Source organism: Chrysemys picta, chromosome 2, assembly GCF_011386835.1.
Source record: "Chrysemys picta bellii isolate R12L10 chromosome 2, ASM1138683v2, whole genome shotgun sequence".
Lineage (NCBI taxonomy): Eukaryota > Metazoa > Chordata > Testudines > Emydidae > Chrysemys > Chrysemys picta.
The window spans coordinates 269,114,636-269,128,193 of NC_088792.1; the positions used below are offsets into that span (position 1 = coordinate 269,114,636).

The window sequence follows — 13,558 nt, forward strand, 5'->3', positions numbered from 1 at the left end:
TTCAGTCACATGAGACATTGCAAACCATCTACATCATAGGCTGCAGTTCCCACCGTCTCTCGTAGATGAAAGGATACCAACAACTGTTTGAAAACCTTGACCAACGATATTAAATAACTAAATGATGCAATTTCTTTATATAATGCTTTATTCTTGCAACAGGTAAAAATCTCATTTATGTTCAAGTAAATCCATTTTTGGATTCTAATCATGGCTTTGATAGCCCAAAAACACTTTCCAGAGTAAAGCTTGAAAATTAGTCCCAATGAGTTGAACACAAGGCTTCGAAGCAATCTAAGGGCTAGTCTACACTGTCAACGCTAAAGCCACCTCCATGACGCTGGTGCACTGTTTACTCTGGAAACTTGCTGTGCTCAGGGGGGTGTTTTTTTCACACCCCTGAGTGAGAAAGTTACAGCGCTGTAAAGTGCCAGTGTAGACAAGCCCTAAGAGGTTTTTGTACTGTGCCCACCATTGTGATGTCTGAGTGCTTGAGCTTCTAGCTTGCTGATTTTGCAATCTGTGTTTTACTAGTCATTTTCAAAGGAATAACTCAATGATGTTGGTTCGCTAACATGAGAATTTGGCCCCAAATCAAAAGCTTAAAATTGCCATGCCCTATCAACAGGTGTGGCCTATTGCTGTTATCGATAGCAAACAGACAGTACCAGCTAAAGACTAGTACAAGGTGATGATTTATATGATAGCAGGCAAGATATAAAGGGTTTCAGACTAATTACTTTTCATAGTTTACTTATATACTGTATAAGGGTGTGATAGGATATGACGCATCAAAAGATGATAGCCTTGATTACAAGATTTGAAGAACTGCTTTGGAAGGATGAGTGTGTATAAATGAATTTATTGTAGGGACAAGGCAACAAAGCAAGCCGTTAAGGTGCTGAGTTTCTTTCTACTGTTATGGCTTTCATTTTCTTGCTAATATTATCATTGACCAAATATTATTATTCATGTAAGATAATAGTCAGACACATTAAATTGAACAAGTAATCAGGTGTTCACTTTCTTTCAGCAGGTATTACTTTCATGTTCTGATTGCTCGTGACATTTCAAACAGCAATCTCTTAAATATATTTTAGTAGTAATATAGTGCAGCTAAAGCAAAAATTAAATAGCCCTATACTTTTATTTTCAAGAAGTTCAAAATAAGAGTAAAAGGGTATTTAAACAATGTGCAACCTGCTTGAGAAAAATACTACTGAATAGCAAGTTGGTATCAGTCTCAATAACAGTATCTATAAAATTCTAAAGGACAGACAAAACCTTACATCTAAACCAGATGCAATGCAGCAGTTAAGAGTTTTATTTCAACTGACTTCCATATTTACACTGATCCTGTGGCTCACTGTGTGTGACAATGCGCAACGGAATGCTCACAACATCAGTGGGTTTGCAGAGATGAACAGGAGAATGTTCTGGTTTTATGCATTAACTACACGTTTAGTTATCAGTCATTATTTGTTCAGTGACCTATTGTCAGACAGACAGATGAATGACCTTTAGGCCATGATTATTTCTGCCCTTCTTCCTTTCTCTCCCATTTCAGTCTTTGTGAGTCTCGTTTTTTCCCCTCTGCAATTACCAGCCCAGTGGGATTTCACTCCCCCCCCCCCCCCCGCCATTCCATGCATTACAATGGTCCGTGATTTAAATAGTTAATGTTGACACTCCAATCAGAAGAAGAAGTGGGCTATAGTCCACGAAAGCTTATGCTCTAATAAATTTGTTAGTCTCTAAGGTGCCACAAGTCCTCCTGTTCTTCTTTTTGCGGATACAGACTAACACGGCTGCTACTCTGAAACTCCAATCAGAGATACCAATGAGATACCATCAGTTGGTTTTAAAGTTGACACTCCAATCAGATTAATAGGATACTGGAAATTTCCCATTGCAGAGTCATTGTTTTAAGCTATCTGCAGACTCAGGCAGACAACATTTTGATTACAGCTCTTTCACATTTGGAAAGTTAGGCTTTGTCTACACTGCACTTTCATCAGTAAAACTTTTGTCGTTCAAGGGTGTGAAAAAAACACCCCCCTGAACAACAAAAGTTGATGAAAGTGCTGGTGTGAACAGCGCTTTGTCGGCGGGAGAGCTCTCCCCTGACAAAGCTACCATCTCTCATTGGGGGTGGAATTCTTTTGTCGGTGGAAGAACTCTCTCTTGCTGACATAGAGCGACTACACTGCACACCTTTTAGTGGCACAGCTGTGTCGCTCAAAGGTGCATAGTACAGGCATAGCTTTATTTTGGCAGCCATGAGGCTACCAAACTTTAAAAAAAAAAAAAGACAGCTTAAGTTCTGGAGAATCTGAATACGTAACGCAGGCCATACGGTTGACACCCCTAATTTATACCAAATGTACACTGGAGGAGCTGTACACTCTTCACAAGTACAACTCAATTCAAATAATGGAGTCCAATTCAGAGTCCTGTGGTAGGGGGCAGCGATAGGAGGCACCTGAACAGACAGGGAGCTGAGACTTAACCTGAGGGATTGGCGGGAGGGGCTCAGGACTCACTTCTGCAGCACTACTGGGGAGTGGAGGCAGTAGGGATGTAGGCTGGAGCCCAGGAGCATTTGGGGGAGGGGTGGCTAGAGGGGCCGGGCCTGGGAGTTAGATGTGGAGCAATTTGTGGGTCAGGCTCAGGGAGGCATGACAGAGAGTGAGGACAGGCTCAGGGCTGACGCTGTTTGGGGCAGAGGACCAGGGAGCGTAGCCGTGCGGGGGCTGGGCAGGAAGGGGTCGCGGCTGTGAGGTGGGGCCGTAGGCTGGTGCACAGGGGGCAGACACTGGGGCACTAGCCTGGGGCGTGGGAGCGCCGCGCTGGAATCTGGGCTCGGCGCTGTGTACCGGCCCCGCGCAGCCGGGCGGGGGCCAGACTGCGGCGCCCAGGCACCCCGCGGTAGCTGGGGGAAAGCGCTCGGAGACCTGCGGGAAAGAGGATGGCGCAGGCGCCTGAGCGCTTCCAGACAGGGGGCAAGGGAAGGGACTCAGCGGAAACGCCCTCCCTGACTGCGTCATACACTGCGTGCGCATCTGCAGCCCCCTCCCCCTTAAAGGGCCAGTCCCACCTTTCCCACTGTGCACGAGCCCCGTGAGCCAGCCGGGCGCCCGTGGAACTATCGGAGCGTTCAAGCCCAGGTGCAGGAAATGACGTAGGGCTGGGGTGGCGCTTCCGGGGGGCGTAACGCGGAAGTGGTTTGGGGTGGGGGGGAGCGAGGTGTCGGTAGAGGCTGCGCGGCGGGAGGGAGGAGCCCGTGCTGGAGCGCCCCCCTGCGTTGGGGCTGTGAGGAGCGGGTGGCCGTAGCCTGTCCCGGCCCCTCGCCATGAACATAGACGTGGAGTTCCACATCCGCCACAACTACCCCTGGGCCCGCCTGCCTGCCAGCGTCCGACAGGTACCGGCATGGCGGGGGAGGGGCAGCCGGGCCAGTACCAACCCCCCTCCCGCCAGCGCCCCACCGGGCCGGGGGAGGGGCGGGTGGGTACTAACCCCCCTCTTGCCAGCATCTCACCGGTACCGGGGTGGGTAGGGCAGCCGGGCCGGTACCAGCTCCCCTCCCGCCAGCGTTAGACAAGTACTGGTACTCGTCTGGGCTGGTACCATCCCCCTCCCGCCAGCGTCTGACCGACGCCGGCCTGGGGGGAGGGGTAGCTGTACCAAAGCCCCTCCCCCAGCATCAGCCCATGACCGGACACCAGCCTCCCTGTGACCACAGAGTTGGACAGGTGCCATGGCCAGCGCGGATCCCTCCCCTGCCAGTGCTACACAGCGACTGGTACGGCGGGGAGAGGCGGGGATCGTCAGCCACCCGCTGGGCTGCCGGTGTCAGCGAGAGGCATTGGGAGCCTAGTTACTGGAGAGGTGAAAGCATCGTCCTGCCTCCCAGTGCCAGGCAGGGCTTCTGGGGCAACACCATTCCCTTCTCTCGAGTCTCAGCTGCCCCTTCACTGGCTCTGTCATTCCCATTATCAGGTCCTCTCGCTACACCTGCAACTGGGGGGCGTACCTACCTCTCTACTCCACCTATCTTCATCCTCCCCATGAAGGGGACTCCTTGTGCCCCAATCACCTTCTTTTGCTCCTCCATCTCTCATATTGGTATCTATCCTTTGTCGCCTGTGCCATCTTACAGAATCAACACATCCTCTCTTCTTCATCACCTTCAGGTCCTTGGCAAAGGGTAATTGGGCCCCCCACCCTTCTGGGACTATGGATCTCATCTGCCTCCTGTCTTGACATTGGGGAGTTGGGATTTATCAGATAGACTCCAGAGCATCATGGGGAAAAAATGGTGCTATTTAAGCTTGTGGCCTTAGTGCTGTAAGTGTGTGCTTCTAAAACATCTCAGTTTTCAGTAAGTGAACTGAGAGAGAGAGACTGTCCTGGCTGTCTCCATCCCTCCCTGTGTGGTGCTTGATCACTAGGTGCTGCTGGAAAGCACAGGTGGTTCTGACGCCTGTTAGGTTGAGATGAAACAATCATAACATGGAAGTGTGGTTCATAGTGAAGCTTTAAACGACTAGGTCAACACTGTACTGTGTACACTAAACCAGGAGAGGTTTCAAGAACTATGCTGCTCTAGTTTTCAGCAATAAGGGAAATGTCACAATAAGCGTTAATGAAAATGGAAACCCCATGAAATTTTGATGAGTGCCACGTTTAATGGGCTTCTGACAGCCCAAATGATACATTGTTTAAATTCAAAAAGGAAAGTCTCTTTTCATCTTAGGAGTCTTATGCTACTTCAAAGCAGAAACTGAAAAATAATTCCTTCTCTTACACAGGAGAAAGGGAGAAAAGGTGTTGGAAGAAAGATGAACATTGACTGTAGATCCTGGTATATGAATTATTGAGCTCCTTAGTGAGACTTCAAGAGCTAGTTTGTAGCAGGAACATAAGTGATTTTATTTCTCTTTACCTGTAAACCTGAAAATGCACTGCTAATGCTTATGTAAATCAGCCTAAAATAGTCTCAAGTTAATTTAAGTCTTGCTACTAGATAAAACATCAGTTAAATGTAACTTCTGCAATGCTTTCGGAAGAACACTTTAAAAAAAAAAAAAAAAAAAAAAAAAAAAAAGGAAGTTTGAGTAAAAGTATCTTTTCCTGTTAGTGAGAGTGGCAGTAGTTACACATTCTCTTCTATCTGGACATCTAACAGTATGTGGAAACTGTCTGCAACATAATCCATTTCTTTTCCAGCAGCTGATGCTTTGAAGCTCAGTGTGAATTTACTTGCTTTAAGGTTGGATCTGTGCACACCCTGCATTTATGTTACATTTTATCTAAGGATTTCAAAGCGTTATATAAGACTTAAAAACAACGAGGATTCCGGTGGCACCAAAGTGGGCTTTTTACCCATGAAAGCTTATGCCCAAATAAATCTGTTAGTCTTTAAAGTGCCACCGGACTCCTCATTGCTTTTGTGGATACAGACTAACATGCTACCCCTCTGATATAAGGCTTAAGACTCTAAGTGCCACTGCAAGGAATTACCTGCTAATGAAATTTTACTGCTGCACAGCTAAACTGTAGAAGAAAAATAATTGAAGGGTCTCCAGGCAGGGCTGGCTCCAGGCACCAGCTTCTCAAGCAGGTGCTTGGGGCGGCCGCTCCGGAGAAGGGCGGCAGGTCCAGGTATTCGGCGGCAATTTGGCGGACGGTCCCTCACTCCGCCTGGGAGTGAAGGACCTCCCGCCGAACTGCCGCAGCAGATCGCGATCGCGGCTTTTTTTAGATCGCGATTGCGGCTTTTTTTTTTTTGGTTTTGGCTGCTTGGGGCGGCCAAAACCCTGGAGCCGGCCCTGTCTCCAGGGCAAACACGTTTTATGCTTGGCCTCAAGTAGTTGAAACATGTTTTTGAAATGACAGTTTATACCGTATTATATCCTCTCTTGAAACGGTTACTTATTGTTGGACTTCACAAAATATTCAGTGAATGAATATTTGAAAGTGAAATTGATTTGAAATTAACAACACCAGATAAAATTTCTGGTGCCAAACATATTGAGAAGTGTGTGATATTAGTACCAGGTATATTCAGTTCATGCATTAAAATTGTTTGATTAGCTCCATCAGTTCATGATAATAGCCTTTGAAGACTAGTAAATATACTGTCCCGCAGAAGTAGTGACTGGCCATTATTCTTTCCCTTGAGCTTCAAGTTGTTATACTTAAGGCTGTTCCTCAGATTGTTCAGTTCTGTTAAGGATTATGTAGTTCAGTCTTGAGCAAGACCAGTTATAGTGGATGAAGAATTAACTCTTATTCTTACTGAAAATGGGCTTGAACTGAATAAATTTCCTAAAATTTAATGTCTGTTCACCTTCTGTAACAGTAGTAAAAGCCTCAAATAATTTTTACCTGTTTTATTTTTTCTTTTATAAAACTTTCTTCTAGTAAAATTATAGATGAAAGTATCTGAAAATATGCTCACTACAATGTTTTCGTTTTGTGCAATATTCGGAAGGCAACAATACATCAGTTTAAACTTGGGTCACTTTTGGAAAATTATGTTCAATCATAAGGGCTAGAAACTTGGGTCCTGTTTTTTTGAAACTGTGTGTGTATGTACATACGCCGGTTGCCCATGCAGTGCCCCATTAAAGTCTTTGGTGTGCTAGACTTATAGATTGGATTGCAAGATTGGGACCTTCCTTCCTTAAACAAATTAAGCCTTAATTTTTTTTTAATTAATTGGTGCTTTTGTCCTCCAGGCTTGTTAGGAAAAGTTTCTTGTTCACCAATGGCTAGTTGATTTCTCCCCTCCCCCCCATGCCCAGACTAGAGTCCGTATGAGATTTACTTCTGACATCAGGAGTTATTCAAGGAGCTCTATAATGCAGTTTGTAGCTCTTCTCCTTATTAAGTGCTTGCTTCTGTTCAGAGTTGCACTGGTTTAAATTAAGATGTGATTTTAAAAATTTTTCTTTAAAATCCAGTTTGCAGAGGGTTTTGGGGACACTTATTTTGATTTCACTTAAACCTGTTTCTAATAGCAGATTTAGGCTAAATCAAAACAAGCCACTGTGATAGGGCCACTCACCTCACGTGAGTGCCTCCTAGTGGGTGTGCGTGTGCCTGCTCTCGCTTAGCTCTTGCTGTGTTCTCTGTCAGCAGCATCACTTTTCAGGTGGGTTTCCAGTGGCTCAACCCTCTGGCAGAGTCTCATACAGTCCATGTGTGAAACAAAATAGACTTCTTGTGACATAAACAGTCCAGTGGGGCCTATCACAGTACCCTTGTTCGTCTTCTGCAGTGCTCCCTGGGCTAAAACCTTCATCAGTCCAAAAAGGCCTATCCCAGTACCCTGGTTGGTGTCCACAGCCACTCCAGGGCTACATCTCAAATAGTTCCTTTTCTGGGATGGAGCAGTGCCCCCAGGCTTCCTCCCTGGAGACTCTTCATTCTGTAGCAAGCCTCAACCGACCCTAGCTCTCCAGCTGAGTTGCTTTTTCAGTTCAGTTCACCCCCCATCTGGGGTATTAAAGTTCTATACATACTGATCCCTTTGGCGTCTTCAGCCCCTTCCCAGGGCGTATGTAAACTCCCTTCTCAAGACACTTAGTCACTTCCCTTCTGGCTGGTGCTGGAGGACATGGGCCCACCCACTACACCAGGTCCCAACCCAGGGACCCTGCAAATAGCAGCCACCCACTGCATCCCTTTAACCTGTTGCTGCTACTGTTCCCTGGGCCACTTCCCCATGGTCCCAACATGTTCAGCTTCACCCTTATCTTGGGTTGAAGTCTTGCTTGAGTCCCAGCAGCCAGCCAGGAGCATCTTCCTTCCTCCCCCAGTCCGGCAACTGCTCTGTCCAGGTACTGGAACTGCTGCACCGAGCCGGGAGCACCATCCATGCTCTTCTGGCTCCAGCCAGCAACTGAATCTACTTAGGCCCGGCAGCTCCTTTCATATGAGGCTGCTAGGCTCTGGTTCCTTCCCTGCAGCCTCTCTATTCTAATTGACTGCTTCCCATGCAGTCCTTCTCTCAGCCTCTTGGAGGACTCACCTCTTCTGCTCTTTTTCTGGGGCAGGATGTGGTAGGACTGTGAGGCCTCCAGCAGCGGGCCTTAGGGTTTAGTGTACCTTGTCACAACCATTCTTTAATTCTAGTGTCTACTGGACTTCCGTCTGGTTTAACTAAGGGCTTGTCTAAACACACAAATTTTGCACCAGTTTAACTAAAGTGATGTTGAGCCAGCTGAGTTAAACTGGTGCAATTTTGGCCATGTCTTTACTAAGGAAAAAAGACATTGGCTAATTTGTTAAAATCCTAATGTAGACAAGGCAAGCTGTAGTTTTAACATGTATTAGTTGGTCAAAGTGAAGCCTAAGGGGGAGCCAAGGGTATACTTTAACCAGCTAGCGCATGTTAAAACTACAGCCTGGTCTACACTAGGCTTTTTACATATTAGCAAACATAAGTGAAAAACACACCTCTTTTCTGAGTGTAAACCTTTGTGGACATTCTTACATTCAGGTTTAAACCAAGCTTACAAACTACATCTATCCCAAAGTTGCATTAGTTTAACTAAATCAGTTTTACATCACACTTTAGTAAACTCTATGCAGCTTTGTATAGATATGGCCTAAGAAGTTAATCCTGCAAGGTTCTGACCTTCCTTCACTCAAGCGCGTAGCACTTTATGAGATGCTTGACACTTTGCATGATTGGGTCCTAATGAGCATATGTGGCCCATACAGACTTGTTTTCAGGATTTGATTCTTTCTTTTGGTCAGTATAGTGGTGCAAGAACACTTAAGCTTGTCTGCACTTAAAACTTATATTGGCATATAGCTATTTCGGTCAGAGGTAAAACCACATCCTTGACTGACTTAGCTATGCCAGCAAAACTCCGAGTGTAGATGCAGCTATGCTGACTGAAGAGGGCTTCTGGTGGCATAGAAAATTTTGTTTGGAGAGGTAGTGTTCTTACACCAACAAAAAGGTTTTCTGCCAGTGTATGCTGGTTTGTAGTGGGGGCTATGCCAGCATAGGTTCTGTAGTGTAGACATAGCCTTAGAAAAGTACGGTTCAAAGGTACCCTGCATTAATTCACTTAGATGGATAATCTTGACCTCCTATTACTACAATGACAGATGAGGAGAATTCAGTAGATGTAGTAGAATATACCTGTCTGTAGTACAAGTTACACTGATTTAATTAAAGGACTATACAGTTCAACTACAATAACATTTATATTTTGTTTCATAGGGTCTTGGAAACTCTCAGAGGGAGTATGAAAAGCAGGTTGTACTCTATAGTATCCGCAATCAGCTACGATACCGAAATAACTTAGGTGAGTGTGGAACACTGATAACTTCAATTTGATAACTGACTGTACTTCTAAAGCCTTCATTTGAGTGTATGGTCATCTTTAATAGCTTACAAAAGTAGGTCACTGAAATTACTACAGACCTGTCAGAACCATCTCAATCCTCCAAATTTCCACCAAAAAAGACCCCAGCAAAACACCCTTTTAATGCTAGAACCCCAAAAGTAAATTAACTTTGAAATCCACTTAATTGCAGTGGCTTCTTTGTGGAATGCACCCTTCAGACTCTGCAGGTTTCCAAGTGAAGCTTACTGATAGCCAACTTAGTCACCTGTGTGCCATCTGAGCCCTTCAAACAAGGTTAGGGCTTGTTAATGGAGGACTTAACTAATTTACAGCCATGATGTCAAAGGAAGTGTCCCTCTAGAAGGAGCCCAGACAGGTATAAAGAAGGAGGCCTGGGGTCCAAGCTGTTTAACATAGAATTCTCATTAGAGTCACACCGGTTGTACTCACTTTCTCTTCTGCAGTGGACAGAGCTCTCACTGCTTGAAAAGGAGGTTTGCTGGTAACTCCAGGCATTCTAAATCATGAACATGAGTGTATATTTCATTCTCCTTTCGTGTCTGTTTATGCCAGAATGGCATTTAGAAATGAGACACATAATAAACCAAACAATAAGATTATTCTATCATTGCTGAAAATGCAGGATTGCTCCGTACAATATATTCTTCAGTGCTGTGTTCTAGTTAGCTTTAAATTACTCTCATTGGGTTTTCACTATTTCCTTGGGAAATTATTCAGTAGCTTAATAGCTAATCTTATCACGAGTAATCTTTCTGATTTCCAACCTGATCCTGAGAGACTCTGAGCACCTGTATCTCCTATAGAAGTTAATAGCAGATGTTGGTGTTCAACATCTTCGGATCAGCTCCCCCTTTTATTTCTTAAGTCAATTTCATACCATTTTACTATTAACCTTTTTTGTGTTGCCATGCAGTTTAAATGTAAAAATATCATCTCTGCACCATTTTGAGAGAACAGTGTAACAGAATATTAGCCTGACCTTTCTCCCTCCCCTCCTCCCCCCGCCCCCCCCAGTTAAGCATGTCAAGAAAGAAGAACGAAAATACTATGAAGAACTGTTAAAATACAGTAGAGATCATCTCATGCTCTACCCTTACCATTTGTCTGACATCATGGTAAAAGGCCTGAGGATAACACCATTTTCGTATTACACAGGAATAATGGAGGTGAGTTTGGGAACAGAATTAAAACAAAACATGTCATGCTCTGTACTTCTAGAAATGCTTTTTGTAGCATTGTAATGTCTGCCAGCCAGTCCAATGACTGTTGTTGTTTGCTCTTGGAGAGACTACTGCTGCTAATGAGCAGCATGAAGGAAAGCTGCTTCAGAATTGTGCTGATAATCACAACTCAGCCTACCCCCAAGTGCCTCTCTGCAGAGCTAGGGATTGGCAACAGCAGTTGGATGGGAAATGGTTTTCCAGTCCTGAATCAATTGAAAACTCCGAATTTTTTGCAAACCGAAAATCCCCAAAATTTCAGATTGAATCAAAACATTTTATTTCAATGATGACCTTTTAAACTTTTTTTTACTACAAATTAATTTGCATTTCAAAACAAAGTCATGCTGACCTGGAAAAAAAAAATGGAACGTTTTCATGCTGAAAATGTCAAAACAGTCCATTTTGACAACTTTGAAACATCTAAAAAAAATTGGTCAGAATGAGGAAATTTGTCATAACTGACTCTCTCTTACCGTTTTGGTGAATTGGCATTTTTCATCAAAAAGTGCCCAACCAGCTCTGCTGGTAACCTTCTGTCATTTCTTTTGGGTACAGTACACATAATATTTTGTCATTTGAGTAAAAGATGCATACAGTTTAATATAGAGTAAATTGATAATTGTTACTGTGATTACTATTAGCTATTTTCATTAGTGCCTTTTTCTTCCACTGTTTGGATGAACATCTCCAGTTTTACTACAGACTTTAATGGAAATAGACTTAGACCCTTAGTAATTTGCCTGTCAGGCTTTCTGGGATTTTTATAATATAAGGGATCTGATCATCATTAATAGTAAGCATATAATTTTTGGTACAGTTCTCACATCACTTTTACAGTAAGCCAGATCTCTCAAAAGTTAACTGATTTTAGCAGGCTAGATTTTCTTTGTCAAATTCTTATCTTCAATTTGAGGGGTAGATTTTTATATCGAAAATGTACACGTTATTTTAGGTTTTAAATGCTCATGGATATTAAAAAAACACCCCTTTCTCAAATAGTGGCCTACATTGGTCCAAAAATCTGTTTCTTGCTACAAATTAAGCTTTTTTTTTCTTTTCTGTGTGTTGCTTTTTAAAGGATATAATGAACAGTGAAAAAAGCTACGATTCATTGCCTAACTTTACTGCTGCTGACTGTAAGTATTATCTGGCTGCATTCTTCTGTTTAGTGAGGTAGATAAATGCAGCTTCTGAAAACCGTTTGAAGGCTTCAGTTGCATCACAGCTTCTTTTTAAAGGTGTAGAACCTGTAAGTAGTAGTTTTGAAGTAGGGGTGTGTCTTCATGCAGAGTTATCCTGGGCAGTGTCCTCATTGGTACTGCATTCTTGTGTTAATAGGACTTCTTTGTGCTATTGTGCTAAATCCATGGTTCTTTGTGCTGCAGTAATCTGGGCTGCTCTGTGCTTTTTCCCAGTGAATTGTGGGAGAACTTGTCTGTCCTTCTTCTGGGCACATGGTGTGAGAGAATTGTAGGAAGGCACTGCAGGAGTATCAGCACCCAAGTTAGCTTGTATCCTCACCATAGGCGCCAACTTCCCCTCTGCCTGGTGGGTGCTTGACCCCCCCAGGCCCCGCCCTTCACCGCCTCTTCCAGCCCCTGCACCACCCTCGCTGCACCCCCATTCCACCCCTTCCCCAAAGTCCCCGTCTCACCCCGGCTTTTCCCACCCCAGCCATGCCCCCTTCCTGCCCCAATTCCACTACCTTCCCCCAAGTCCCCACCCCTGACCTGCCTTTTCTTCACCTCCTCCCTGAGCGAGTCCTCTCCCCCTCCCTCCCAGAAAGTCCTAAGTGCCACCAAACAGCTGCTAGTCGGGGGGACGGGAAGTGCTGGGAGGGAGGGGGAGGAGTGGGGACATGGTGCGCTTGGGGTGAGGGGAGAAGGAGGCGAGGAGGGGGGAGCTTGGCTGCTGGTGGGTGTGGAGCACCCACTAATTTTTCCCTGTGGGTGCTCCAGCCACGGAGCACCCATGGAGTTGGTGCCTATGATCCTCACTGTAAAGTCAGCCCAAGTGAAAGCGGAGCCCAAGCTCTAACCCATACCCCTAGTCTTGCCAGCTAGCCTGGGTTGAAAGCACTAAACTCAGGTGAGAGGTTTTGTGTGTGGATGGGAGAGGGGCTAAGGGCAACACCTGAGTAAGCATCAGACTTAACTCTGCAGTGAACACATACCCTAAGGGTCACATTATTAGGGAAGGGGAGTGAAATGAAGGGTGATCCTTGGCCCCTTTGGCAGACTAAGGAAAACCCTAGTGAACAAGACAATTGATGTTTTTTGGGTGCTAAAATCTAACTTGAGAAATTTCCCTACTAGCTTTCATTGCCTTCTTCCCTGTTGTACCTTTATACGTTTCTACTGTGGGTGGGTAGAGAGGGGAGAGTTCACAATTTGATAACACAGTAATAATGGGTGACTTCAACTATCTCATTAACTGCACATGTGTCACAAAGGGAGATAGTTGAGAGAAGCAGTTTTTCAGCACCACTGAATTGCTTGGAGTTCAAAAACAGAAGCGACTCCTGATTTAGTCTCAAACCAACAACTGTGTATTACTTGAGAAACAATTGTAGTTCAGCCACTAAGTGACTAATATGTGATAAAGTTAAACTTCTTCATTGGAGTTTTGTAACAAAAGCTAGCGCTGAGACGCTAAACTTTAGAAAGAGGGATTTAAGAAAAGTGAGAGACCATGGAGGTTACTTAAACATTGTATTTGAGGCCCAAAAGGTGTATAGTATGCACATACCTAAATAAAAAGGAAGCCGGAAGGCAAGAAAAATACCAAATATGGTTAAATTGTAAGATACAAGAAACTATTTGGGTCCATTGGGTATCCATTTAAAAAAAGCCAAACTGGAAATCCAGCCCTAGCAAAGCCAGTAAATGAGAATATAATGATGGCAGGTAAAATATAAGATGGCAATTTTGAGGCCTGAGG

The 13,558-nt window shown here is 44.5% G+C and overlaps 1 protein-coding gene across 3 annotated transcripts in view; it reads left to right on the forward strand.

Moving 5' to 3' along the window:
- The first annotated feature begins 3,140 nt into the window (after nucleotides 1-3,140).
- FAM91A1 (family with sequence similarity 91 member A1) overlaps nucleotides 3,141-13,558 on the forward strand; it is a 56,153-nt gene continuing 45,735 nt past the window's right edge. The window contains exons 1-4 of one of the 3 annotated variants that reach the window (XM_024102620.3): nucleotides 3,141-3,167; nucleotides 9,248-9,332; nucleotides 10,410-10,561; nucleotides 11,697-11,754. In XM_024102620.3, the coding sequence (XP_023958388.2) occupies nucleotides 10,478-10,561; nucleotides 11,697-11,754 (142 nt within the window). In that variant the 5' untranslated portion in view covers nucleotides 3,141-3,167; nucleotides 9,248-9,332; nucleotides 10,410-10,477. Of the gene's footprint in view, nucleotides 3,168-3,219; nucleotides 3,425-9,247; nucleotides 9,333-10,409; nucleotides 10,562-11,696; nucleotides 11,755-13,558 lie in introns of those variants that run through there. The other 2 variants (XM_005288781.4, XM_065586084.1) reach the window with 2 other exon arrangements.